This window comes from Strix aluco, chromosome 12 (genome assembly GCF_031877795.1).
Source record: "Strix aluco isolate bStrAlu1 chromosome 12, bStrAlu1.hap1, whole genome shotgun sequence".
Taxonomy (NCBI): Eukaryota; Metazoa; Chordata; class Aves; order Strigiformes; family Strigidae; genus Strix; species Strix aluco.
Window position 1 is genome coordinate 26,502,390 of NC_133942.1, and position 25,749 is coordinate 26,528,138.

Below are 25,749 nucleotides of genomic sequence, written 5' to 3' on the forward strand. Positions count from 1 at the left end.
GCAGAACAATAGATACAAATAGCAGCCTGGAATGACCTGATATTAGTTGTGGGTTGTCAGGGGGGTTCCCCCCCTTTCCTTTCTTGTTCCTGTGCGTTAGCTTACAGGAAGGAGTGTATATTAAACAAAGGATAAACTTGCATAAGGGTATTTATCTCTCTCTGGGTAAAACCCATACTAAGACATGAAAGGTAAAAGCTGCATTAATTACTCAAGAGGGATTCAAAGCTCAGCAGTTTACTAGGATTGAAGGATTTATTGAAAAACAGTGGTTCTCATGTGTAACTCCAGGCAATAAACCTATTTAATTAAAGGCTTAATCTTCTAGTTGACATGTTTGCTACTGTTCCAGTAAAAAGCTTCATCTGCAGCCAATTTTTGTAACTATACAAATAATAGTAGAATCCCTCATCTTTGTTCAGTTTTTTAGCTGTTTAATTGTATTATGTTGGTTGTATTATAAATATTTAAGGACTTTTGTGTCTTTAGGAATCAAAAGCTCTAAATGGTCTGTATTCCAAATTATTTAAATATAGGCAGTGTGTCTTTATCTCTTCCTTTTTCAAACAAAAGAATATTCTTTTTATAGAGGTTTGCATTCATAAGAGTATTCTGTATTGAGCAGCAGTTTTTAACAAATTTGCCTCTTCAGTCTAGGTATGTGCACTCCTGGCTATCTTACATAAGTATCATTAATTCAAGTTTATGCAAAATTAGATATATTTTTTTAAGACTCTTCATGCTTGCTGCTTAGAAATTTAATTGTGATGTTTTATGAAGGAGCAGATTAGAAAATACTGAGAGAGGTGATGCCTGGATTATTTTTGCATGATAAAAACCTGTAATGGGACTAAACTAAATGTATTTAGCTGAGAAAGGAAGAAAATGAGAGAGAATTACTAAAGTGAATAAAATAATGTTTTTTAAATACACACGTGTGTGTATCTATACATGAGTGTAGGACAGTATACATACTTTTCACATGTAGTAAAGTCCATTCTCTGTGATTTCCTTTTAAGGATCACAATGTTATAAGTACTAGGGTTGATAGTTGTGTGTGTTTAAAGCAATCAAAGGTTAATCAAATCTTACACCCCTCGGGTATAAATCAAGGAGAAAATTCTGTAGTGTTCTGTGGGAAAATACTGGGAAAAAAACTTTTGCTAGGTTGCTACATTATTCCAAACAGGTGTTGGTCGCTGCTTGAAACACATCTTAATCCAATATGGTCTGATCAAGTGGTTTAGTGTAACAGTGTCTTTCAACTAAATCTTTCTTATACTGAGGTAGAACTTGAACTTAGTGTCTAATCCACTTCTGTATTTGGACTATTTCTTGGAATCACATCTTTAATGGAAATGTTTGCTTTGCTTTGCTTTAGGTTGGGACTCATCGGGAAGAAAGTGTCAGCCTCAACAGCAATCATTCAGTTCTTCCCAGTACAGTTTCTGCTCAGAGCACAGAACTAAATCATAAAACACAAGAAAGCTACAGAGGTAACTTTCCAGCAGTATTAAATGCTGAACAGGGTCTGCAATAATCCAGAGCCAGCGAGGCTGTAGATCTTGGTAAACTTGCATCGACACAGACGATAGGGACATAGATAATGCTGAGAAATAAAAATTAATTATAAGTCCTGTAAACCACCACGGTTACAGGTTCCTGCAACAATTTCAGGAGCATCCCTGTGTCAGACTTGCGGCAGCGTAGTGTCCCTGTGTCAGTCCTCAGCAGAAGGCTCTGCATTACGGCCCCGTTCTTGCGGCTCACGCAGCCATCATGCCATTGGCAGTCCGGCAGCCGTTCCCGGATGGGCCGGGAGGGTTGCAGGGTGAGCAGAGGCCGGATTTCAGTCTAGCCACTAAAAGGACATTGTTCCAGGCAGGTGTTTATACAGTTCCCTCAGTTTTTAGCTTAAAGAAATAAGCTATAGAAAACAGAAGTCATCTTATTTGTTAGCATGCTTGCACCATTTAGGGAGGTGCATGTTGCACATTTGGCCTAAGCCCAAACCTCGATGTCAGTGCAGCTCTGCCCTTCAATTTGCAGCCCAGACATGAGGTGCGAATTTCCTTACTTCACCAAATGTCCTTTTGTCTTTAACAGTGTTTTTCTTAGATTAAGCTGTGACTGATCAAGCTGCTCTATGAATTACGATCCCTTTACAACCCATGACTCATGTCCAAGTACAGCAGTGTTACCAGGATTTCTCTGTGTGTAGTTCCTCCTGTTGTCTCCCCAGACTTCTGGGTGGCTCTGGCCTCCCATCGACAATATCTGCTTGAGATTCTCTTAAATGTTTCACTCCTGTGGTACTCACACTGATCTCTGGTTGCTTGCAGCATTGTCAGGTGGCTTACAGAGCCAGTCTGTGGCTATAGGTCCAACAGAAATCAAGTCTGAACATAAGGAGAAGGATGAAAATATACATGAACCCCCCTCATCGGATGACATGAAATCAGATGATGAGTCCTCCCAGAAGGATATCAAGGTCTCATCCAGAGGCAGAACAAGGTGGGTTGCTGACATGACCTAGAGAATTTGTGCTTTGTTAATGCTCTGTACCATGTTGTCCTTAAGTTTGACAAATTTCAAGGCATTTGTGTTACCTTAGTGCATATATTAATAGGCAGCTGAAATAGATAAATAGTTTACAGTATTTGTATCTATTTAAATATAAGACAAAAGATTTTCTGGGAAAATGACCTGAAAAGTGTGCATTCCCTTATGTTAGTGCCTTGCCCAACATCTGCCTGTACATACAAGTAGTAAAAGATAGAGAGCGCCCTGCCCAGCGTAGAGGATGGGGGAGCGTTAGAAATTTGTGCTACTTTGTACCTGGGCCAGGGCTGTGCTTCTGGATGTGAGCCAGTAGTGATGCGGAGAGGCAGCCTGGTCACCCCGAGGCTGGGGGCAGTGCCACGGGTAAATATCCTTTTTAAACACTTTGTCCCCTCCCAAGTCACAGACAAAAAACCTGGAGCTGCCTGAGAGGCCCGAGCGTTGAAATTTGAGATAACAGTGAACAATCAGAATTTTGCAACCACATGCAGCGGAGTCTATACCATCACATGTGTCTAATGGCATTTTAGTGTGATAATTTTAGTAGAGCAGAGGGTTTGTACAGTTCCAGACTGAATTGGACAGTCCTATATTTAAAAAAAAAAAGGCTGTGCAACTGAATCATTTGAAGTGATACAAGAATTCTAAATGTAAATGTTTAGCTCTACACTGGGTATTAGAAGAAAAATTAGTTCTAAAATTGGCCAGTAAGGTCTTCAACTAAACTAAAACTTTTTAATAAGCACGATAAGTTGAAAGTTACTTGAATGCCTTTTTATATAAGCTGATCAATTGGGAACTAGCAAAAACTAGTTGTTGAAAATAATTTATTCTTCACCTGACAAAATGGCTGAGTCATCTCATAACTGAACATTCATCAGTAACTGAGTGAAGTGGTAGTTTGGGTACATCTTTTGCTTCAAGGGGCAGCACGTTGCCACTACTTTTCCTAGAGATGTTTACCATCTGTAGACAATATCCTGTGGATATTCTTCAGGCAGAAACCATTTAACATTTATTTTCTGGAAATGGCAGGAACAGCAAGAATTACTGTGAATACTTATGCACTGATATCTAACACATTCTGTATTATTTAAATATAGTTCAATATGAAATAGATTAAGTGGGAAGAAGTTTAATTTCATCAACTGGAGTTTTTGAACCCGCAGCAGGATCAGTTGTTTGAATACCAGTGATATTTCAGTATACTTTTATTTAAACTTTCTTGCAGCAGTACTAATGAAGATGAGGATTTAAACCCAGAACAGAAAATAGAAAGAGAGAAGGAGAGGAGGATGGCAAATAACGCTAGAGAACGTTTGCGTGTACGAGATATTAATGAGGCGTTTAAAGAACTTGGCCGTATGTGTCAGCTTCATCTGAAGAGTGAAAAACCACAGACAAAACTGCTTATTCTTCACCAGGCTGTGGCAGTCATCCTCAGTCTAGAGCAGCAAGTGAGAGGTCAGTAGCCCGTTGTTGTGCTGTGGCAGTTTGCCTGGTAGCTTTGTTCGTGGAACAGTGTCGGTCTTGAAATCTGCACAACTAGATGCACAACTTACTAAAAGTATGTTTGCTGTTCTGTAACAATGTTGAAGTTCTATAGAAAAAGCAAAGAATTACATTTTTTTTTTTTTTAAAAAGAGAGGGGAAGAAGGTAGGTATGAGATTTATACTTTAATTTTTCTTTTTTTGTCCTGTGCAATTAGCTATCTCCACCTACGTTTTCAAGGTAAATTGATTAATTAAAATACTGACACAGCTTGCTTTAAACTGTAACAAGCACTTATTTAGTAGTATAAAAGCTATAGCAAAAATAAGAGATCTATTTTAAGATGAACCCCACATAATTGAAATATTAAAATGCAGTGAATATAACTGTGTTTACTTAGGTCTTTGCATTAAATATATGCTGGGGAGGAGGGAGGAAACCTACTTCTACTTTAATTGAATCAGGGCTGGGTTTGCATGTATTTTCTTTCCCTGATTCCTTGTAAATTTTTCCAGAAAAGAAATAATGGGCCTATTGGTAGGTGCAGAAGGAAGAATTCTTTGTGCAGTTCCCTCTCAAGGAAAGATAGTTCTAGGAATCGTGTTGAGTTCTTTAGCTGTTCCATTCTCGTGTGTTGGTAAAGCTACAGTTGCCTTTTAACCTCCCTTTAAACTTGTGTCAAAGACACATTGAAGTTGTGAGGCACCTTGTTTTAACTTTTGGTCAGCCCTGAATTGATCAGGCGGTTGGACTAGATGATCACTGTAGGTCCCTTCCAACTGAAACAGCCTATTCGATGTAGGCAGCAGTTAAACGGGCGAGTGTCCTCATGTTTTCCTGGTTTGGACTAGTGAATAACCTTCTTCCTTGGTGTCCCACCGATGGAACTGCATCAAGTGACTGGAAAAGTCTTTCAGATGTGGATGATGTCAGTGGTTATATTTGCTTAACGTGCTCCATCGTTGAATCACTGATGTCACTGAATGATGTCAGTGTTTTATTTTTGTGTACCTTGTTTTTACTTCCATTTCCTAATCTGTTGCTTGCATTTTGCACAGGAGATTCAAGCAACTGTTAAAAGTTTATTGAAAGTGACAAAGTGAGTAACTTAACACAAGCTTACTTTGTACCAAGGGTGAGGTGCTGTGTTTTCAGGCAGCGTTTTACTGACCCGGTTTTGATAAAGAAACTCACTGTCTCTGGTCAGAGTTCTTCCAAGGCATATAGAGAACTAGTTACTCCACAGATGAGACACCAGCTAGTGCCATGGTAAAGCCCTGCTTTAGCATCTCTGAGACTTTGATCTTGGGAATTGTTTTGGTCTGAAAATGTTTGCCATAGTCTGGAAGGTAAAGCTGTATATTATGAAGAAGTGGTAATAACGTTCATCAGGCATGGTTTTCAGACATTTAAACCCCATCAAGTCCGTTTCCCTGCTCTCACAGATGCTGTAATCCACAGAAAGCTACATGTGAAAATTAATAAAACCACTTTTGCCTTGGTGTCAGAGGTTGCTTCCAAATCTTACATCTCTGGTGGAAAACTTTTTCTAAATGTACTTACAGTTAAATTGGGCCTATTCTACAGGCAGTGTAAATTGAGCACTTTTCCTTCCTTACGTTTACATCTCACCTTCTACTCTCTGTGCGTTTGAGGAAGCATGTCACAAGCACAGCGTGCCTCTCGTGAGAGGCTGCGTTCCCCATTTGGTCTCACCCGTCTGTCTTGGCACCTGCTCCTGACAGTGAGTGGCCGGAGCTCTGTGTGGCGCCCAAAGGAGCTTTCACCAGTGCGTTACATAATTGCATAAACAATTTCCTCTCTCTGCTGGTAATGAAGCTTCTCATTTTGTGATTGGTGCTATTCAGAATGAAACATTTCAGATTTTAAGCTCTAACTGTAGACTAGCATTTTTATCTCCGTTTCCTAAATCACTGTAAATTAACTTCCTTTCAAAGTTTCCACATAATTAAATCTTCTTTAAAACTTCAAGGCAAGCCATATTTAAACAAAGAAAACTGTGATTAAGAAAAGTTAGCAGGTTTTTTTTCCAGTAGACTCTTTGGGAGTGCTCATCCGTAGGAGATGGAGTAGGAGGCTGTTGATAATGACTTGGGAAGAAGCAGAATTAGCAAGTCTGCCCAAAATCGCCTCTGTCAGATGAGCTGGATTCTAGCCCTTGTCTAATGCGCAGGGGCCAGCAAACTGCAGTTACGAGAGGGCTGCCTGACCAGTGCAAGAGAAGGGCTTGTGCTGTCTCCTTACAGTTAAAATTGTATGTGCAATCTTAAACTGCAAAACAGCATTCACTGACAGCTAGAAAAATGCCTCGAAATGTTGGTTAAACTCAACGTGTGCTGGTAGAATATGTTACATGCTTTTTGTGTGTCTTTTTGTCCGTTGTGATTTACTTCTATTTTGATTCATGAAAAGCCATTTGGAAGAACAGAAACAGCTGACTTTTAGAAACTGTCATTATTTGAAAGGTAGATCTAAATCTACATCTCTTGAAGCTAATTGAGGAAGTAGAAACATACTGATGGAAGTATCTTGATAGCTAGTCCACCACGGGCTATTATAAAGTACTGACTTCAATGTGAGAAGAAATAGGGTTTGAAAAAAAATAATCCTTCTGCTCTGTGTGACTGTCGGCATAATCTTTCGATTTAAGTGAGATGGGCACAATATGATTTCGCAGACTTGAGGGTATGAAGAGAACTGTTCACTTAGGACATTCTACCTCCCCTGTTCTAACAGCAGGCTAATAGTTAAGGTGAAGAAAGAAGCAGTAACTCAACTACAACTAGTATGATGTCAGTAGGGTTGGTATGACTTCAGCATACCAACGAAACATGGAAATCTGGTTTATTACATTGTAAATTACAGACAGTTCTCATTTTGCACTTAGCAACTTCTGGTGACAAGGGAGGCACTTTTAAAAAGTTTTTTTAGGTGTATGTAGGCAGCTAGTAAAGTTTGGGTTTGGGGTTTTTTAAAATACCAGTTTAGGAGCTGCCTGGTAGGATTTTCAGTAGTGCTTGCCTGCTGCTTTAGACACCTGCATTTTAACACAGGGACAGGAGTAGTTAGAAGAGGGAAACTGTGCAACTATTTTTACTACAGTGGTTAACGCATCAATATTCCCCTTGGTATCAGCGTATGGGATGTTAAGAACACTTTTCTGTTACAGAACGAAACCTAAACCCTAAAGCAGCCTGCCTTAAGAGAAGGGAAGAAGAAAAAGTTTCTGCCGTATCGGCAGAGCCGCCAACACCACACCCAGGAAGCCACCCTGGCCTGAGTGAAACTACCAACCCTATGGGTCATATGTGAACACCAGCCAGGTATGTCTCTTGTCTGGAGGGGAACGGCTCTTGTCGCTTTGTATTGGCGAAAAATTTGGGAGATCTGGGTATGTTTATTCTTAGCTACTGAGCTGCCACTAGCACCAGACTTCTTTCCGCTGCTGAGTACTTTTGTATCTCTGAGCATAAGCAAAAGCATGCAGATTTGTGTAGTTTTGTAATAAAACAAAACCCCAAGAAATTATCACTGAAGTCTCTTCATTTCCACGCGTTGTTGCCAGTGGCTACATCTCTTGGCTCAGGTGGCCTTCCTGGCATGACATCAGAGGAACAGTTAACAGCTTGCTAGATAAGCCAAGCATAATAGAGATGAATTCTACATCCTTAAATGGTCTAAATATCACATTAGTTCATTTAAAAATCCATGTATTGTTTCCTAGTGCTGATACAAACACTTAGAGAAGAGACTTCTCATCTCAAAAGAGATTTGCTGCGTGGCTTAAGGCCACTCGTTCTAACTCCAATCCCTTGCCCAACAGAGATTGCCAACTATTTTAAGCCGCAATCTGTAATAGTGAAGATAGTTAAGATTTAAGAAGTCGTGTTTTCAAGGTAGAGCAGTGTTTCCAGAAGCCCCACGTAGTCCCAATACGCAGTGGTTCATTTCAAACATGCTGATGGGGAGGCCTGACAGGAATATTGGTCTTTTGGTTTTATTAAGTGGTGTTGATTGGTTGGGTTTTTTAAAAATTGGGAAAAACTTGATTTTGAGAAGAAAAAATTCTTGAGTATTCCTCCATGTCTTTTAAAACAGTAGAACTGTTGCCACTTTCAAAAAGAGTAAGAAGTTGGGTTCGGTGCCCTTATTTTGATCTGTAACTTTAGTCAATTTTATGTCTGGGGAGGTTTGTTGTTGTGTATATAGCCTGTTTTGCTTCTATTTTAGCTTAAGGTCAAGGCGTGCATCTTGCCAGGATGTATCCCGTGGAAATTTATTATTCCCTGGTGTTCCTTAGAAAGCAGCAAAATGGCATTTAAACCAAGTCTTATTCATGTTTTCCCCATCCCTTATAGGCAACTTCTTTCTTCAGAAATGAAATGGGGCGGGGGGGGGTGGTGTTGGGAAAACAAGGTGGTCTGAATTTCTTTAATTTGTTTGATTTCATACCAGAGCAATAGGCTACTTCTAAATTGTCAGATAATTCTTGATTTACAGCAGACTTTCTAGTCTGTTCTTGCCCTGTTAATGCAATGAACCACTTTAAAAAGTTTATTGTATCTTTGCTTTTTTAATAGCAATAACATTGTAAGATGACTGAAGTGTGACGCTGACATGAAAAGGCTGTACAGGCTCATTAGGTACCTTCAGAGTAGTGGTTAAATTAGATACTGTCCTGCTTAGAGGACAAAGTCAAACACAAATCAGTGGTCTGAGATGTGCAGATTATTCCTTCTCCCGTATCCAGAGAGCCCAAACAGAATGTTCCTGAGAGTAAACGGTTCGACAGATCATATTCAACGGGGATATCTCTGGGAGGGAGGATTTCAAGGCCTCTCCATGTGACTTTGCACTTAACCGACTGAAAATGCCGTAAGATAGAGTTTAAACTAGTTCTCTAGCCTTGATGTTATGCTTCTTACAGATTCTTTTCCTAATACCCCTTTGTTCTTTTGAATTTCTTTCCAGAATTCCAGAATTATTGGTAGGATACACAGAAGGTGACCTTTCTTCACAAGGACACAGACAACTAACATTATATGAAGACACAAACCTGACAGGAGAAAACACTTGAAGCAAGAAACCCAAATGCAATCTTATGATCAAAGCTACTGGTCAACACCTGCATCAGGATTGAAGATACAAGATCTTCAGATAGAATTTCAGCCCATGAAATACTCTGAACATATCATTCTGTTGCAAGCAGTGTGTCGCTTCTGCACAATCAGAGACTGTTGTGATCTCTCCACTCATTGTGGAAGTTGCCTTGTGCCTAAACTGAATTGACAAATGCATTGTAACTACAAATTTTATTTATTGTTATGGAACTGTAAAGGTCTACATATAAAGGGAAAAGTTAACATGTTAAAAGCTGATAAAATTTCAGCTGGATGCCAGCATTCACTAAAGCTGTTCACATTCAGAGAACAAAGCAGTGACAACCGTCGACCCGTAGCATTCCCAGCATACCTATTAGTGTCTTAAAAAAGGAAGGGAAAAGTCTTTTGTTGTCCTTTCCTCTCCTTTTGCCATATGACTAGTGTTTTCCATGCAATAGGAAACTATTCCTTGGTATAGCTTTTTTTATGTTCTTTTTGGTCTCTGGTAATCTGAACAGTTATGGTCATAGTTCCCCTTCCATACCGAGCTCCGTGCTTCAAGCCCGTCAGAGGCCTCCTGAAGGCTGCAGGCAGGAGCAATACTGTGACCATAACGTTTCTTGGATTTAAAAAGTGATTTTTTGTTTTCCCTCAGACTTTCCTCCAACATTTTTTTTTTCTAATTATAAACAAAACCTTTTTAGGCTTCTAGGCTTCATAGTAAAGCTTGTAACGTGAAGTGTAAATTGGGTGGGGAGAATCTACTTTGTTAGAGTTGCTTTGTTTTCCGAGCAGTAAGTACTACATATAGTACATGTAAAGTGTTAGCTGTACGTAAGCACAAATGCATTAAAATACAAAGGAGATTTTTTTCAGGCTGTAATTTTGGTGAATAGTAAAATCCTGAATTCACCGTGGCAGGTAGTGTGATGATAGAACCACCAGTAAGGTGGGCTTACCTACATAATGGAATATAAGAGCAATGGTCACCAGTTTTTCCTTCCTGTATACATTAATTATCTTGTCATTTTCGTATGGCTCGTCAGTGGAGACAAGAAGCTAGTGTGAATCAAATGCAAACGAATGCCCCCTCCCAAGCCATATTAGCATTAACCCTTTAAAGGTTTCTCCACCAGAACAGCGTCCCTGAGTGTATTCCCGTGTGCCAGATGTGGTGAAGTGGCTAAAACCCCTCTGAACTTCCATGGAAACTGTCTTCCACTGCAATGACCATGGGAGGAAGCTTCCTAAGCCAAGGTTGTCCGAGCTGTTGTTTCTGTAGGGCATCTTTCATCACTGGCAATTGGTTCACACACGAAACAGGAACAAACCAATAATTTTTATGAAGTCATTTAATTTGAAGGAACAAAAGATGGATTGTTAAAATAAACTAATGAATTTAAGCTCATGTTTTGGATGGTTCCTAACAAAACAGTTCGTGGAATTAGTGGACTCATTTCTATTACTTTAATTTGCATATATCATCAGATAACACCTGATTATATCTGTGGCCTTGTTCTTCATTTCAGTGTTTATCAGCTAAACAAATTTGTTGCTTATGACGTGTGAAAGTGATCACGTGCCACTGCCTGGCCTTTTTCCTTCTAAGCTTGTTGTCTTTTTGGCTATATTAGACTTTGCAGTATGCCCAGAAGCTTTCCTTCATAAAATAGAAAGAAAAAAACATTTGGCTTATTTTTCACTGTAGCTAGTCTTTTATACAATAATCTTGTAAGAAAATTTCTTGAATTCTAAATATTACTCTTTCTAGATTTTTGAAATCGAAAAAGTTTTCAGTAAAAAGTTTCTTACTTTATTTTACTATATTAGGTAGTAAAAATGTAGGGTTATTTACCATAACCTGTTCATTAATATCAGAAATTTACAATAGCATTGTAAGACCATAGTAGGGTTCTAGCATACCGTGTAGTACCTATGGAGTATTGTAAGAGCTAATTGTCCGAGATGAATTGCTTCTCATCTTGTTCTCCAGTTTCCATTGTTGGTTTATTGCAGATTTGTACCCTGTGTCAAATTTCAAGGTATTGCTGATAAACCTTTCCAACCAGCAGCAAGAAGTTCAAAAAAATTTCTGTCAATGTAACAGAAAACACTATGTATATAACATTTATGTAGCAATAAATGTGCCATCTTTTTTTTTAACATGGTAAATCAGTGAGTTTTTTAAATTTCTCTCTCCTCGTAGGTAAATGCGTTGCTTGAAAAACACCGGCAAAACCAGCTTCTGCCTTGAGCTGAATAAAACCTAACACACATTGCCAAGGTGCGCAGCCTGAGCTGCAGGTATGAGAAGTGGTGGTGCTACTCTCCGTGAAGCCACTACAGAAATTCCCAGCGAGCTGAGGAGGAGCAGAACCCACCCTGCGTCTGCTGCTGCGCAGGAAGGGGATAGCGCAGGCTGATAGCAAACCAGGAGCAGCACCCGATGCCTCCTGCTACATCTTGTTCCCTTCCTTTGCTGGTCCTTAAGACAGGCTTCCCTATCTTAAGAGCTGCTTTTGTGCATTGAGATTCAGTGCTGAGTTACTCAGTTGATTGATGCATCTACATAGGCTTTATGAACAAATGAGAGGAAGAAAAGTCTGTAGCTAAAGCTTGAAATTAAGATTTTCACATTTTCTACAATTTTTCTTTCTGTGAGTGCGAACAGAAGACAATGGAAGAAAATCTTCATGCCATCCCTAGTCCACAATAGTTTTAAGCCAAAAACCTCACGTAACGTGCAGACTTTGTAGAATCTTGAGTTTTCTCAATTCTTCTCTAAATAAATATCCCTGGGAAAAGCATGTTAAAGACAAATGCAAATAGCCGTACTACGTGTATGGAGCGGGGATGTTTAACTGGATGCGGTGTCTGTCAGCCAGTGTGGCTGCTGTGTACTGCAGGTTCCAACTCCTGAGACTGTCCTCCGTAACCACAGAAAATCTAATGATTGTGTTGAGATCCAGTTGACATTGTAAAAGGCTCATGCATATACATGTGCTTTCCTGTAAAACTGAAGCATTGGGAAAGGCTGAAAATGGACTCCATCTTTTTTCCTCTGGCACTGAGTAGATGCCGTTTCTTTATATAAGAGTTAATATTTCCCCAAGAATTCATCAACGTTAATGTTTTCCCCGTTAGCATCTGGAAATCCTGGCAGAACACAAATAAAATGCAACAGTCTGTAAAAGACAACCTAGATATTGGGTGGGAAACTTTGCTTTTTGTGGCCAGAGCAGAGCGCCGCAGTGCTCTGCCCTGTCCCAGGGCTTGGCTAACCCGGGGAGGGAGGGAGGGAGGGAGGGAGGGAGGGAGGGAGGGTTGTGTCGCTGGGGAGAGGCACAGCCCCGGCTCCTGCCTTCGGGCCGCTGGCCTGCCCGCTGCAGTGACGGAAGTGTCCCAGAAAGGGGGGAAATGGTGCTGAGAAGGGACTGCTACAATCCTTTCTTCTCTTCAGGTCTTTGCTGTCAAAGAGCGGATAAGTCAGGTGCCTTTTGCAGGGGGTGTTTTGTACTGTTTAACTACCATTTGTTTTCCTGAAGTTAATCCCACTGTCAACCTGGATGACATTGCAAAATACCGTGAGTTTATTTTCTGGTTAAGACACGAACGTACTGTTCAGCTGATAGCACAAGCTACTGCGTGTACACGTTCCGTAGGACTTCAGCTAGCTTGGCTGTTCGATTGCAGTCCCCTGGGATTGCTTGTATTGGTCATAAAGTGCACAGACCAGACTCTGAAACCACAAATCATCTGGGCTGTAAAGAGAATCCCTTTCAATTCTCTCCTAATCTGGCTTTTCAAATGTTGTGATGCAATTAACAACATCTGTTAAAGAAAAACTAATTTGTAAAAAAAAAAAAAAAAAAGGTCTTAAAATTATACCTCCAAATGTTGATCATAACTGATCCTGGTCTGTTAGAAAGTCAGTGGCTGAGCTAAATAGTTGGAATTCTGGTTATTTCAGGTAGACTAGAGAAATGAGAATACCAAGGCTGTTTCATTTTCGGGAGAGAGCCACTGTATTTTTAACACTATCACCTAAATGTATAGAGACAAAAGGAATTAAATATAAACTCAGAACAGTAACTGCTGCCAACTGTGACTGAACAGATGAGAAGATCATTTACAATATATCTCAAAATTCAGTCTACGTTAGATATAGACTCCTGCTAGTCCTGGACTTCAGAAAAGCAAGAGAAACATGCAGATCCTATAGCTGGAGCTCTCTCTTCTCATCAAAGCTCTGAATAACATACTAAGTTATATTTGTTTCGGAAAAATCAACAATTCTGCTCTTAAAAAAAAAAATCAGGAGGAAATTATTTAAAGTAGATGGACAGGACATTAAACTCTTGAACAGAATGAACACAACTGTCTTGCTAACTTGGTAACGCAGATTTCTGGCCCTACTTTGTTTTTGTGCTGAGGCCTTTTCTGTCTCACTTCACTGTATTTAACAGCTAAGGAAGACTCTTGGAAATGCTAGAACAGACTGATATACTAGTTTGCTAGATTACTTATTTATATACAAGTAAATTAAGTGGTTCCTTATGCTTACGGAGTTCTGATGCACAATGTTGTATTAAATGCACATCTTCTCTATCCAGGATGTAAAATGGAAAAAGAAATACTTGTGGTGCAATTGTAGAAGGTCTTTTATATTCAAATGCAACTAAAAAAATTTCATGAACACGAATGAGTCTGTAGCAGTCATTATGAAAATAAGTTCTCCAACCATGAGGTTATGCACTGATCTGTAGAATGAGATGTCTGAGGAGTATCGCTCTGTGGTTTATTCCCCGGCACCCATAAATGAGCAGAGATGAACAGTGTCAGGAGAACCAGCTTCCCACAGAAGCAGAGGTAGTCACTGGCCCTGGTTTGTGTGTTTGTTGGAATGACAGCAAATAGCCAATTGTTTGCTGCACAACCAGATTAGGTGCTCCAGACTACTCCCAAATGATTTCCTCTGACTGCTGAAATAACTGCTTTCAAAATCAGATGAGTTTTTAGGGGCATTTGTGGGCTCAATATTTACTGTATTGGCCTCATTCACTCAGCCTAGAACCTCGATGTGCTAAAGCGAGAAATCGCCATCTCAAAATACTGAAAACTCACTATGGGAAAGAAATCTCCTATATCTAAATATGAAGTGATAGGGGAAATTTTTGGCCCATGTTTTGAAGGGTCAGTTCACACCTGCAAAAGCTGAAGAGGGTATCACCATATTTGCTTTTGAAGGTGACAAAGAAAGGAATGAAGTCTTGCAGATAAACTTCAAGCGCTGTTTGTACAGTACCTGGCAGAAGAGAGCTCAGAACTGATCTTCTGTGTGCTACTAAGACATAAATGCTAATGTATCTGATTATGAATATAACAGCTAAAGTACATTAATCCCTTACACTACCAGACTAATTAAGATAAAGGCATGCAATATTGGTTTTAAATCAATGGGCTTTGCTTCCAGTTTACCCTTTTAAAAGGGTAACATTTAATTAAATGTCCATTTATGGACATTTTAATTTGTTTATGTGACTAATAGCTGAAAGTGTAATTAAAAATAAAGCTTTTTAAATGCTCATTCCTTTCCTAGCATGCAAGAATAGTAAATGTGAGCACCATAAAATGCAAATACAACAAGAGAGCAAGAATGCTAAAAACAACAACAAAAAATTGACAGCCTACAGAATATAAGGTAGTAACCCAATATAAATCAGTGTTCTCTGTAGCCAGCTGGTCATCGTTATCCTGCTATATAGAAGTATAACAAACGTGTCAATAAAGTTCTCATTATAAAGTTGTTTAGATCTAAATACAGATTCTGCATTTACAGGAGTATCAGGGCTATCAGGGAAAAAAGTGTGAAGGAAACCAAAAATTACGTGTCTGTTAAGCTTTGCTGTGTGTTTTTCTGGTGTGGCTATTTTGCATATCCAGGATAACCAATGAACAATAACCATGACCACAACTAGTTAATTCTACTGTTTCTGCAACTGTTGACTTTTCAGCTGGAAGGGGATGTAAACTGTAGGTGCTTCCACAGATCTTCCTGGACTTCCTTCCTCCCTTGTCCCTGCCCCACCCCACCCCCGTTTCTCTTACATGACATACGGTCTCCAAATTGTATTGGTTATAAGCAAGCTTAAAACTTTTAATTTCCAGGTCCATGCTTCTGCTAATTAACTAATGGAATGATCATTGTGGTGCAGGTTTCCTGCTCCAGCATGAAGAGCAGCGGTGAGATTCAGCAATGTCAGGTTTAGGTAAAGCAGCAGCTGACTCCTCAGCATGTGGAAGAGCAGCGCGGACAGGGGAACAGAGGGCGAGTCCTCCTCAGCTCCGACAGGCAGCGTTGCACTCACCTTGGGGCTGGAAGGAGTAATTACATGGGAAGTTTCACTCAACCCAAATCTAATTAGCCTATACCGAGCATATGCTCATTAAACCAGTAGCGTTTTTAGGCAATTTTCAATGGAAAGGAACATTTCAAGGGCTTACAAAAACATATCAGACCCTGCTATCATTCTCATTTGTGAGCAGTAAATTCATGGGCAGTAAAATTCCTCAGTAACAAAAAAGGAATGTGCACAAAACAGTGGTTCCTCTTCATCAAATTATTGGAAAGGCTGGATTATTTTTGCTGAAAATCTTTAAAGATTTCAGCATGAATTCTCAGGACTGAAAACTTGTTCCCATGGTTAAAATCTGTAAGGTAATAGGCACTAAAAATAGGAGCTGAAACTGGAAAGTAGCAGGTAGTCTCACCCATGGGAAATGTAACCATCTCTAATTGTACAGACAAGGATGCCATGCCAAAACACAAATGAGATGGTTTGGGGTATCCGGGTTGTTCCACTGTTGAACTGTGCGAGTGCATGACCCTCTTACTGACAGCCTTCCTCTCACTCTTTCCTGCTCATGCTCACACTCAGTGAGCTTCATACACCTTGTCATAAATCAATTCCTAAACTCTTTGAGGTATCTGCTTCCTTCCTCTTCTCAAATACTGGTTTAAAGCAAAAGATTGACAATAATCTGTTCATTGGAAAATACATAATTTAGCCCACATTTGTTTTAAATTTATTTCATATTATTTTGTAATATTTTAAGCTCCATATGGAATGAGAAGGACATCTGAAGGAATTTTCATCTGAGATCTGAATTGCTGCATTCTAACCATATCATTCTTCTCTTCTGCACATTTGCTAGAGTAATTTTTATCCCCCCCAGCCAACTATAATTCCCTCTGCCCGAGGGCCCTTGAGCCCATGGAGACATACGCATAGGATAGCCCTTCTCATTTCAGTGGGCATACTGCTATACTTCATACTGAGTTTGTATTATTTCTTCACAGGTCAGAAGTCTGATGCTTACTCATCTTACTGGATTTTCTACAGTACCCAAGGTAGGAATATGTGCAACAGAAAGGCCAAATTGTTAAGCCTCACTGCTTCTTTTTTTATTAGAGACCTGGAGACAAAAATACCAATATAAAGTCAGTCTTTATTTCTCTGTAAGTGAAGCAAAAACAGTGTTTGAGAGAAGGAGGCTGGGTGTGGGAACGTAAGTACATTGCATCTGTGACTTTATAAAGTGGTTTGGAGACATCTATTTTGCAACAATTGGGAAGAAACTGGGTGGGTGGTGTAGAAGAGGGGGGACTGTGAAGACCAAATGTTTAGCTGTATTCAACTGTAAACAGTGATAGTCAGTAAACAGTCCCTCTGAAGAGAGTAATTAATAGGCACATGTGAAGAGATGGAAAAGAAGATGTATCCTACTTCAGCAAACATCAAAGGGCAGGCTGGACAGTGAGAAATTAAGCATACCCCAAGGAGGCCACACAGCTGTATGTACGTTCAGCTAGGGAATGTAATGCAGTGTAACGAGCTAGGAAAAGGAGGAGTGAGGGGTAAGACAGGCAATGAAGAAGTCCTAAAGTAACAAAGGAAGGAGCAACTTGCTCTGTGAGGAAGGGAGCAGGAGTAGAGAAGCAGGGAGGTCTAAGCAGGTCAGCTCTTTCTGTGGAGGGGTCAAGTTGCAGAGAAGTTTTGTAGGATTAGAAAGAGTGATAAGATAGCACAGTAGGTAGCCTCAAAATAAGATAAGGGAACAGAGGAGGAGCCACTGAAATGAATGGCTTTCATTGCGATTCTCCTGCCTCTTGCTACATCTGAAAGCAGAACTTTGTGGCAGTTGGCCAGTTTGACAGGGAAGGCGATAAAAATAAATTACATCCTCTGTTTCCAATACAGATGGAGATGTTTCCAAAAGAATGGGGGAAGGGAACTTACTTGCAGGGAGGAAAGGTACTTAAGAGATCCAAAACTCATTGTCTGCTCTCTATAAAGTAGTGTCACGGCTGACTCCATAACGTCCGTACTTGGCTCCAAATGGGGTTTTGGAACATTCCACCTCTGGGACCAGCTGCTTTTGCGAATGTTCGGCTGAAAGAGAAATCCAAGTTCAAAATGAAGGAAATGCTCTTTTTTGTCTCAAAGAGCACACATGAAGTTGAGAAGAACAAATCAGAGAAACCGAGGCCAAGCAGTTTGAGATTCCCAGTGTCCTAGGTGGTCCTTGCTGTAAAATTCTATTAGTGTCATCTGCGGAGAATGTTTTCCTTCAAAACTGGGGTAAGACAGATTTTCCCAACCAATCTGATTTACAGTTTAGCATGAGCAGAATACATGTATGTTAGCAGTGTGTCTTTGGCCTACTGTTGCAAATCAGGTTTTGTGCCCCTAATTTAAATAGAGTCTAAGGAAAGAGTCAGGTCTTATTTGAGTTTCTTGGCACAAGTGGACATGTATTGTTGCTGTAAAAGCAGCATTAGCAAGGACAACTAATCTTTCTCAGACACAGCACTAAATGAGTGTTTTTGCAAGAAGCAAAAGAAACCTATGAGAAGGCTGGAACCCGTAGTATCTAAGATGAAATGTTAGTAGGGCCTGTTGTGACAGGACAAGGGGTAACAGTCTTAAACTAAAAGAGGGTAGATCCAGACTAGATATAAGGAAGAAATTTTTATGACAAGGGTGGTGAGACACTGGGAGAGGTTGCCCAGAGAGGTGGTAGATGCCCCAACCCTGGAAACATTCAAGGCCGGGTTGGACGGGGCTCTGAACAACCTGGTCTAGTTGAAGATGTCCCTACTCATTGCAGGGGGGGTTGGACTAGATGACCTTTAAAGGTCCTTGCCAACCCAAGCTATGATTCTATGAAACATATCCTGTCCTCTTGTATGTGCTATCCTCTTGGGTTTGATATGTGTTCTGTGGATCTGTGGAAACGGAGGATTGTCATGCCTTCTCTAATACCTCTGGCTGATGTGTCAGGTGACACATGGAGGGGAAAATGTGTCTTGTACCCTGCAGGGGCTATAACGGTGGGTCACACAAGGCAGGGAAGTACTTTGCATCCTAGCACTCTTTCCTGTGCTCAGGACCAGGCCGTTGCCCTGTTAGTTGTCTACTATCACTCTCCCTCCTCCTGAGAAAGCAGTCCAAGTTCTTTGTTAAACTATGCATTGTGGAGTAAGCCATCAGCTCCCCAGGCACCGGAAATCAAAAGTAGATCTGTCCTTACGGATCCAGAACAAATATATTATTCATCTTACCTGGCTTATTTGTCCCATACCACTAGTGATTTTCCCAGAGAAAGATTCTGCATATGACTAATGGCATTTTTTGAGGGTTAGACATTCCGAAGTTGTCTACTCAAGGGAAGAAATGTCATGTTTCAGCAACTAAGAAACATTGGCTGCAGTTACTGCAAAGAATGGAATTGCAATTAGTCTTCTACAATCTTTATAGGCATGCCTGAAAACCAGACATGTCAATATTGCAAGTCTGAGAGGTCAGTAAGGCAGTATCCTTTGCTGACAGACAACAGACCATGCCTCAAAACTCCCACTTGCTGGGCTTCTGAGGATAACATTTAGTGTGAGGCAGAGCAGCTTCAGTTTTAGGGCAGGGGTGCTGCCTCTGTGGTTCTTTGGAATCCTCCTTGCCGGAAAACAACCCTGTATTATCCTCCAGAGATCAGCCAGGGCTGGTCTCCCATCTGTTCGTGGATCTGCACCTGTTTTTCATTTCACCAGTAGTGGCCACATGACCTAAGACTGTGGGGGAATACAGAGAAGAAAATGAATGTGTGGTTCAGGCACTGGGGTTGGGTTCAGAAGTTCTGAGTTTAAATCCTGACTGTGTGGCATAACCTTGGTGAGTCCTTTCATTTCTGTCTGCCTTAACATCATCTGTAAAGGAGAGGAAGGAGTGATTATGACTCTGGGGCCTTCTGCTTACCTTTTTTGACAAGGAATTGGAAAAATATTGTTTTTTCCTCTTTGCTTGTATTTCACCCAGCACAGAAGTCTTTACAGAAGTGGATCTCTATAAAACATGTCACTGATGATTAGGAACACCAAACATGTCTCCCATCCATTTCCTTTGCACTCTGGAAAATAAAAGGGAAGGTCCTTAGAGAAGTTGCCCAATTTCTGCCTGTGTAAATGCCAATGGGGCTGGGAGATAGCTCCAGTAGCACAGAACTGGTGTACAGGTACTTTGAATGTCTGCAACGGGTGCATGTGGATCCAGTGTAGTCACTCTCTGTTGATCTGAGGCCGAATCACATTCTAGCTGGAGCCACCTTCAGACAGCATATGTATCAATTCCCTGCCTCTCTCATGTCTTGCAGTGGACATGCCACGGATTAGGCATTGTACATTTTGTAGCCCTTACACTTGTTTAGAAAACAGAGGCAAAGTTGATGCCCCCCCCGCCTACTCATTTTATTTATTGCTTCATCAGCCACACTCTGTGTGTTTACACTCCAGTACAACAGTTTGGCTGCAGCTTGTGTTGACAGACTGTAGATAGCCTGGGGCTAAATAAAGGGGGTAATTGCTGTCAGGTTCCATGTAAATTCTCAGCTGGGCATGGTAATCCCATGCTAACTGGGGACATGCTGACCTTGCCAAATGCTATCGGCTTCTGCAAGGGTCCTTTAAAGTGCTCGGTGTCAGAGATCCTTGCAATTCACTCTCTGCAAATTCTCAGCCCAGGCACCACTTGTAAAGAATCCTCTCACATTTCTTCTGTCCTAACTGGGGATTGAGTTGATTATAACTGTTCTCAGAATTGTTTTTCACCTTGAGCCTCACTCAACTTCTATTGAAAGCTGCTGGGTATGTCATTGACTTCTGTGGAATTAAGCTTAGGCCTTTATCAGAAAGTTTGCTGTTTGCTGCAAGTTTGATTTCCATGTGATATATCTGGAAACTTTCAATTATCACGCTGCCTTTGAAATGGGAAATTGACAAACTCTTATCTCTGGGAGCTTGTTGGGTTCAGATTGGTTCCGTCAGATCACAAGTAAATTTGTGCCAAGCAAGATTGCTATTGAGTTCTTTATGTTTGATCCTCAAATTAAAATTTACCTGTCTGATTGTTTTACGCTTGAGACTATCACTCTTTGGTTTGGTCTGAAATTTGCAACAACAGAAAGGGCAGGTATTTTGTGTGACCCATGGATTAGGAGTTTTATGCCAGCTTTAGAAAACCTCAGGAGGCTTGGGATAAAATGTTATGCTGAACACTACAAATTTGCAGGTGCTGTGGCCAGAAGAGACAATTATCATCATTTATTTTGACCTTCTGCAAGCTACAAAGTACCTCCTGTAGTTTTTATAGAGGTCCATACCTCTCAATTTAACCAATACATAGTCATTAGAATTCTAGGTTGATTTAATTACCTCCAATTATGGAAAGCTCACTGCCATCTAAGGTTACTTTTCCTCAGTATTTAAAATTTCTTCCTCATCTCTCTGAACTTATTTAAATTTTGTTTTATGTCACCGGATGTTGCTCTGCTTTCACCTGTGCCTATTGTTGGACCCTATAGCTCTATAGTATCCCCCTGCAGTTTATCAACTTTTTACTTTTTCTTCTTAACCATCTTCAGAGTCAGGTATATATTTCAGAACTCCATTCATAACTCTAGTAGTTATACTTTCAGAATTTGGATTTTATCAATTTATCCAGCTTCTGGTGACCTGAATGACTGTGCTGTTTTTAAATGTTGGTGTCACATTAAATATTTCCATTGAAACTCCTGTGGTTCACACTCACTCTACAGTTTTGTAAGGCCTACTTATAAAATCAGTTTGTTTACACTCAGATGTATAATTCACATTGGACTAAATGGAAATATCCATTTCACCCAGAAAAGGCAAGATCAGACCTTAAACTAGCAGGCAATGCCAATAAAATGCTAACAACGAAGACATTAATCTCGAAAGAGCCAACTACTGAGGTTTTTCCTCTATTTCATGACTTGGCTTTCTTTTATGGCCTATTTTTAAGTTCATTCCATTAGATCATTTTTTTCATAGAATGTTGTTAAAAAGTGAACTAAAATCTGCACCCAATACTATCAAGTCATAGAGTAATTGAAGTGGAAGGGACCTTTGGAGGTCATCTTGTGTAAATCCCCACTGAGAGCAAGGTGAAGTTTGAAGTTAGATCCAAGTGTACTGGTAAATACAACTGTGACTACAGGAAAAGATGGAATGGTACCACATTCACCTTTTAAAATTAACCATTCATGAAGGACATGACTTACAAATCTTATGACAGATTATTGCAATAGGGATGTTGTTATTATATTTTGCTAGGCACCTTCTCATTGTGCATCCTTAATATATATTTTGGAGCAAAACTCCATTAGTCAATCTAAAATCAACATAAACTCTCGTGGAAGTATACAAATAACTTTGAAGTCTTCTGTCTCATCAATGGCCCAAGAACTAACCCTTTTGTTTAAGCATAATGTGCAACAAGTTGACTTAAAACCTTTTCTTTATCTATATGCATTTGTATTTTCATTCTACTTTGTCAAAACGAATATAAAGAATTAGTCTTTCCACTTTTGGAATGATCTTACTAGAATTAGACATTCGACAGAAATCTGTAAAGAGATTTTATTTTATTTTTCTAAATATAAACTGCTGTTGTAACATTTGCTCTTCTAGCCATATTCTTTATTTACTACAGTTTTTTGACATCTGTCCCTGTCTCTTTTCATCAAATATTTATCTGCAGCAGCTGAAAGAGCCTCATTTGTTTTAATTAAAAATAAGACCACCAAGCTGGGATCACTTCCTTAGCTCTTCCATGGCTTGCACAGACAGACAGTAGATCTTGTGAGGTTTTCCTGAGGGTGGCCCATTGACAGGCTTTCCCCCCTCCCTATATCCTTTTCTTCTGCACCATGTTTATTTTTGGATAGAGAAATGTAATCAGAGCCACATTCCGGACAAAGAAACTTTTTACAGTTAACATGCATGAGAAAGGAGGAAGATCATGTTGTATTTCGTTTGGTGTTTCACTGTAAGAAACCATTTTCTAATCTGTGGCTTCTGGAACGGAATTATCATTGCCACAGAAACCTAGGGATTGTCATAGCAATATGGCCTCTAGTTCAGCATGCTGATACTGACATAGGCAGCAAGCGCTTAAGGAAAAATTGTAGAAATTTAGCTGAAGAATATCCTACTGATTGAAAACATTTTTTGCACTTTTCCTCACCAGCTAATATGTCTCATCTTTTTTTTGCTCAGTGTTGACTTAAGAAGAGGAAAAAACAAAAAAACAAAGAAGCAACCTAAAATAACTCCTTTGTGCAAAGTTAGTATTCTAAGGTCATGGTACAAGCTGATGCTTATTGCTACTAAAACTGTTCTACAGGCTGTTTGTAACATGTTATTTTCAGTTTTACATGTCCTAGACAAATACTTTTGGAGTGCATAGATAGACTGCTCACAACTTCTAGAGATGGTGAGATGTCTTCTGGTCTTGGGATCCCAATTAAGTTGCATAGCATCGCTTGGCTTTCTCAGCCATCTTGATTATCTTAGTTCTTGTTAATGAGACAGATTTTTCAATTAGGCTTTTACATTTATTTAAGATGGATGAGACTAATAAGCAAATCTTGTTTTTTTCATACCTCATTTTCACCTCATTCCTCATCTTACATGAAAAGTAAAAATTAAAACAAGCCATCCCCGTGAATCACCAAATTAAAACTGTTATATACTCACTTGGCAAAAATTACCTTCAAAAATGATCTTACTTCAGTGTCCCGTGGCAGTAAATTACAGTAGAGTCATCCAGTGCTTAGACAGATATTTTTTTACGATTGTCTGTTAGATACAATTGATTAGCTTTAAAATGAAAAGATCTCCTTTCTTTGTAGGTGTAATGAGCTTAAGACTTTACACTCTGGTAGTTGGAGTTTTCTAAATTCTGAAAAAACCTTTCACACTCAAAGCCTGACAGTAACTTGTGCACCTCTGTTTATTCTGTAGGCAAAATAGAAAGAAAGGTTGAGGTGATCTTACATATAAAAAATTACCTCCTTACAGCATCTACATAAGAAAATGAGTTCAGGAGAGTAAAGAATTTTTTTCCCCCTCATAATACACATTTGCAACAGGCACATGTATAGCACATTTCAGAACATTTATATAAAAGTTCTTGACTTACCAAGAGGTCAAAGGAGATTTTATCTCAGCATCTTTTCCAATTCACAGTATTATCTCCTATTCTGCAGGACACAATAATGTGGCTGCATAATGTCCTCACGTAGATTGGTTCTGTATTTGGGACATATGGGTAAAACTGTCACAGAATATTAAGGGAAAAGTTTTCAAAAGTAGACACATATATTAAGAGCACAAATTTAAATGAAAAGTTGACCCCTAAGATGTCCTATACTGATACTTAGTATTTAAGTAACTTTTACAGAGAATAATTCACGATATTTTAGTTACAATATTATACTATAACTTTCTAAGATCTTGCTATTGGCATAAAGAAAACGAATCAATTATGTAACTTGGAATCAGAATTTAATCCTTTTCTTGCAAGATACTGAGACAGGAGACAGCACCATTCCTTAATCAACTGAACAATAGAAGGGCATTCAGGAACCTAGATTTTCTTTCCAGTTCTGCCACTGGGTTGAGGGTGACCTTCATCAAATGCTGTTTCTGCTCTGTAAAATGTAACTGTAAATTCTCTTTTTAAAAGCATTTTAAATGAGAAAGTACTGTAAAGTACCCTAGATTTGATGCCAATTGCTTACAACGGTAAGTGGAATCAGAGTTAAACTAATTTAAGGGAGATTTTATTAACTAGAAAGATTATGAGCTTGTCAAAAAGATATTAATTAAAGTCTGGGGACTGCTTGCCAGTGTCATTCTAAATTAATTGCTAATGGGTTACTCTTAAAAGTGGAGTGCAGCTGCAAGAACATCAGGCTCAAAGGAAGCTTGATTTTGTTTATCATTCATTTTTGCTTTGTTTAGCAAAGGATTTCTAAATACCAAAGAAACCTGAAACTGTTTCTGGCCAGGATATTTTTGATTATAAAAATCCTTTTATAATCTAAATGGCAGGATTCACACACTTACTATAACCTTCTACACTTTTCTCTCTTTCTGTAAATCTCTGAGAATAGAAAATCCTTCATAACTATATTGTGTATATCTTTTAACAGGCAGAGAAGCCAAAAAAGCCAACTGGCTTTTTAGAGCCAGTGGCACACAAAAAGGATTGATTGACATAAAGTTAGCAGTGGTTCTACTGACCCCCAGATCATGCATGAGGGTACCATGATCTTTGGGGATAATGTTACCTGTGAGAGCAATTCAGAACAGTCCAGAGATATCTTCTGATTTCAAGGCCTCCAGTTTATAGTTATACTTAAGGGCACAGGGTGGGTGTGGGGGTGGGAAGTGATTCATACCCACTTCTGTCCCTATTTACAGGCAATGTGTTCTAGCTTTTTGTGTATGAGTTTTGCCACAATGTCTCACAGAAATAAGTGCTTCAGGAGAATGTGTAGTTAAAGAAAGGCTGTACTCTGATTAGACTTAAATTGGTGCACGTGGGGAATACTTGTTGAAGACAGTATAGTTACACTGCTGTAAACTGTGCAAAAATAGAACCTGAAGATTGCAATCCCTGCCAGCAGGTTGAGAGGCCATGCTGGCAAAAGGCCTGCCCTACATTAGAGCTCCCTTTCTTGTCAGTGATAGAGACTCCCCCGCTTCTGACTCTTAGACAAGTCTTAGTCAGACTGCCTTTTCAGTTCAGGCATGCAAGGGGCTTTTGCAGGTACTTTCTTTTCAGTAGTGAGCTGGCACCCACAATAGAGAAGAAAAATGTATCCCACTGAACATCTGTTAAGCTATTTATTTCCTAATTTTATGCTACTTGATAGTATAACCATTTTTACAGTCCCTGGGTTAAACAGAAACACAGATCGCTATTTTAAAGTAAGTTGGAGAGTTCTGTGCTACCTCAGACAGAAATTTTTGAAATAGTGGAACTTTAGTGAAAACATTTATTTTTGATAGAACTCTGTCACCAAAGAATGAAGTGATAGACTGTTATCTTTTTTATTGCTACAGTTCCAGTTTGAAAATATGAAAGCTATCACTACATATAATTCTGCTAATTCAGGTATGTTAAATCCTGACAAGACTGTCAGACCCAA

The 25,749-nt window shown here is 39.5% G+C and overlaps 1 protein-coding gene and 1 long non-coding RNA gene across 12 annotated transcripts in view; one reads left to right on the forward strand and one right to left on the reverse strand.

The window, feature by feature from the left end:
* Positions 1-11,340, forward strand: part of TCF12 (transcription factor 12) — a 174,093-nt gene extending 162,753 nt beyond the window's left edge. For 8 of the 11 annotated variants that reach the window (XM_074837132.1, XM_074837134.1, XM_074837136.1 and 5 more), the window contains 5 exons: positions 1,382-1,496; positions 2,343-2,514; positions 3,794-4,026; positions 7,245-7,398; positions 9,047-11,340. In XM_074837132.1, coding sequence (XP_074693233.1) covers positions 1,382-1,496; positions 2,343-2,514; positions 3,794-4,026; positions 7,245-7,387 — 663 coding nt within the window. In that variant the 3' untranslated portion in view covers positions 7,388-7,398; positions 9,047-11,340. The remainder of the gene's footprint in view (positions 1-1,381; positions 1,497-2,342; positions 2,515-3,793; positions 4,027-7,244; positions 7,399-9,046) is intronic. The other 3 variants (XM_074837135.1, XM_074837139.1, XM_074837143.1) reach the window with 1 other exon arrangement.
* A 5,279-nt stretch (positions 11,341-16,619) lies between these two features.
* On the reverse strand, positions 16,620-23,824 carry LOC141928894 (uncharacterized). Its single transcript, XR_012624898.1, has 3 exons — positions 23,733-23,824; positions 19,491-19,641; positions 16,620-17,630 (listed from the first exon to the last, which is right to left on the reverse strand). It is a non-coding gene; the product is annotated as an uncharacterized LOC141928894 (long non-coding RNA).
* Between the last annotated feature and the right edge of the window lie 1,925 nt (positions 23,825-25,749).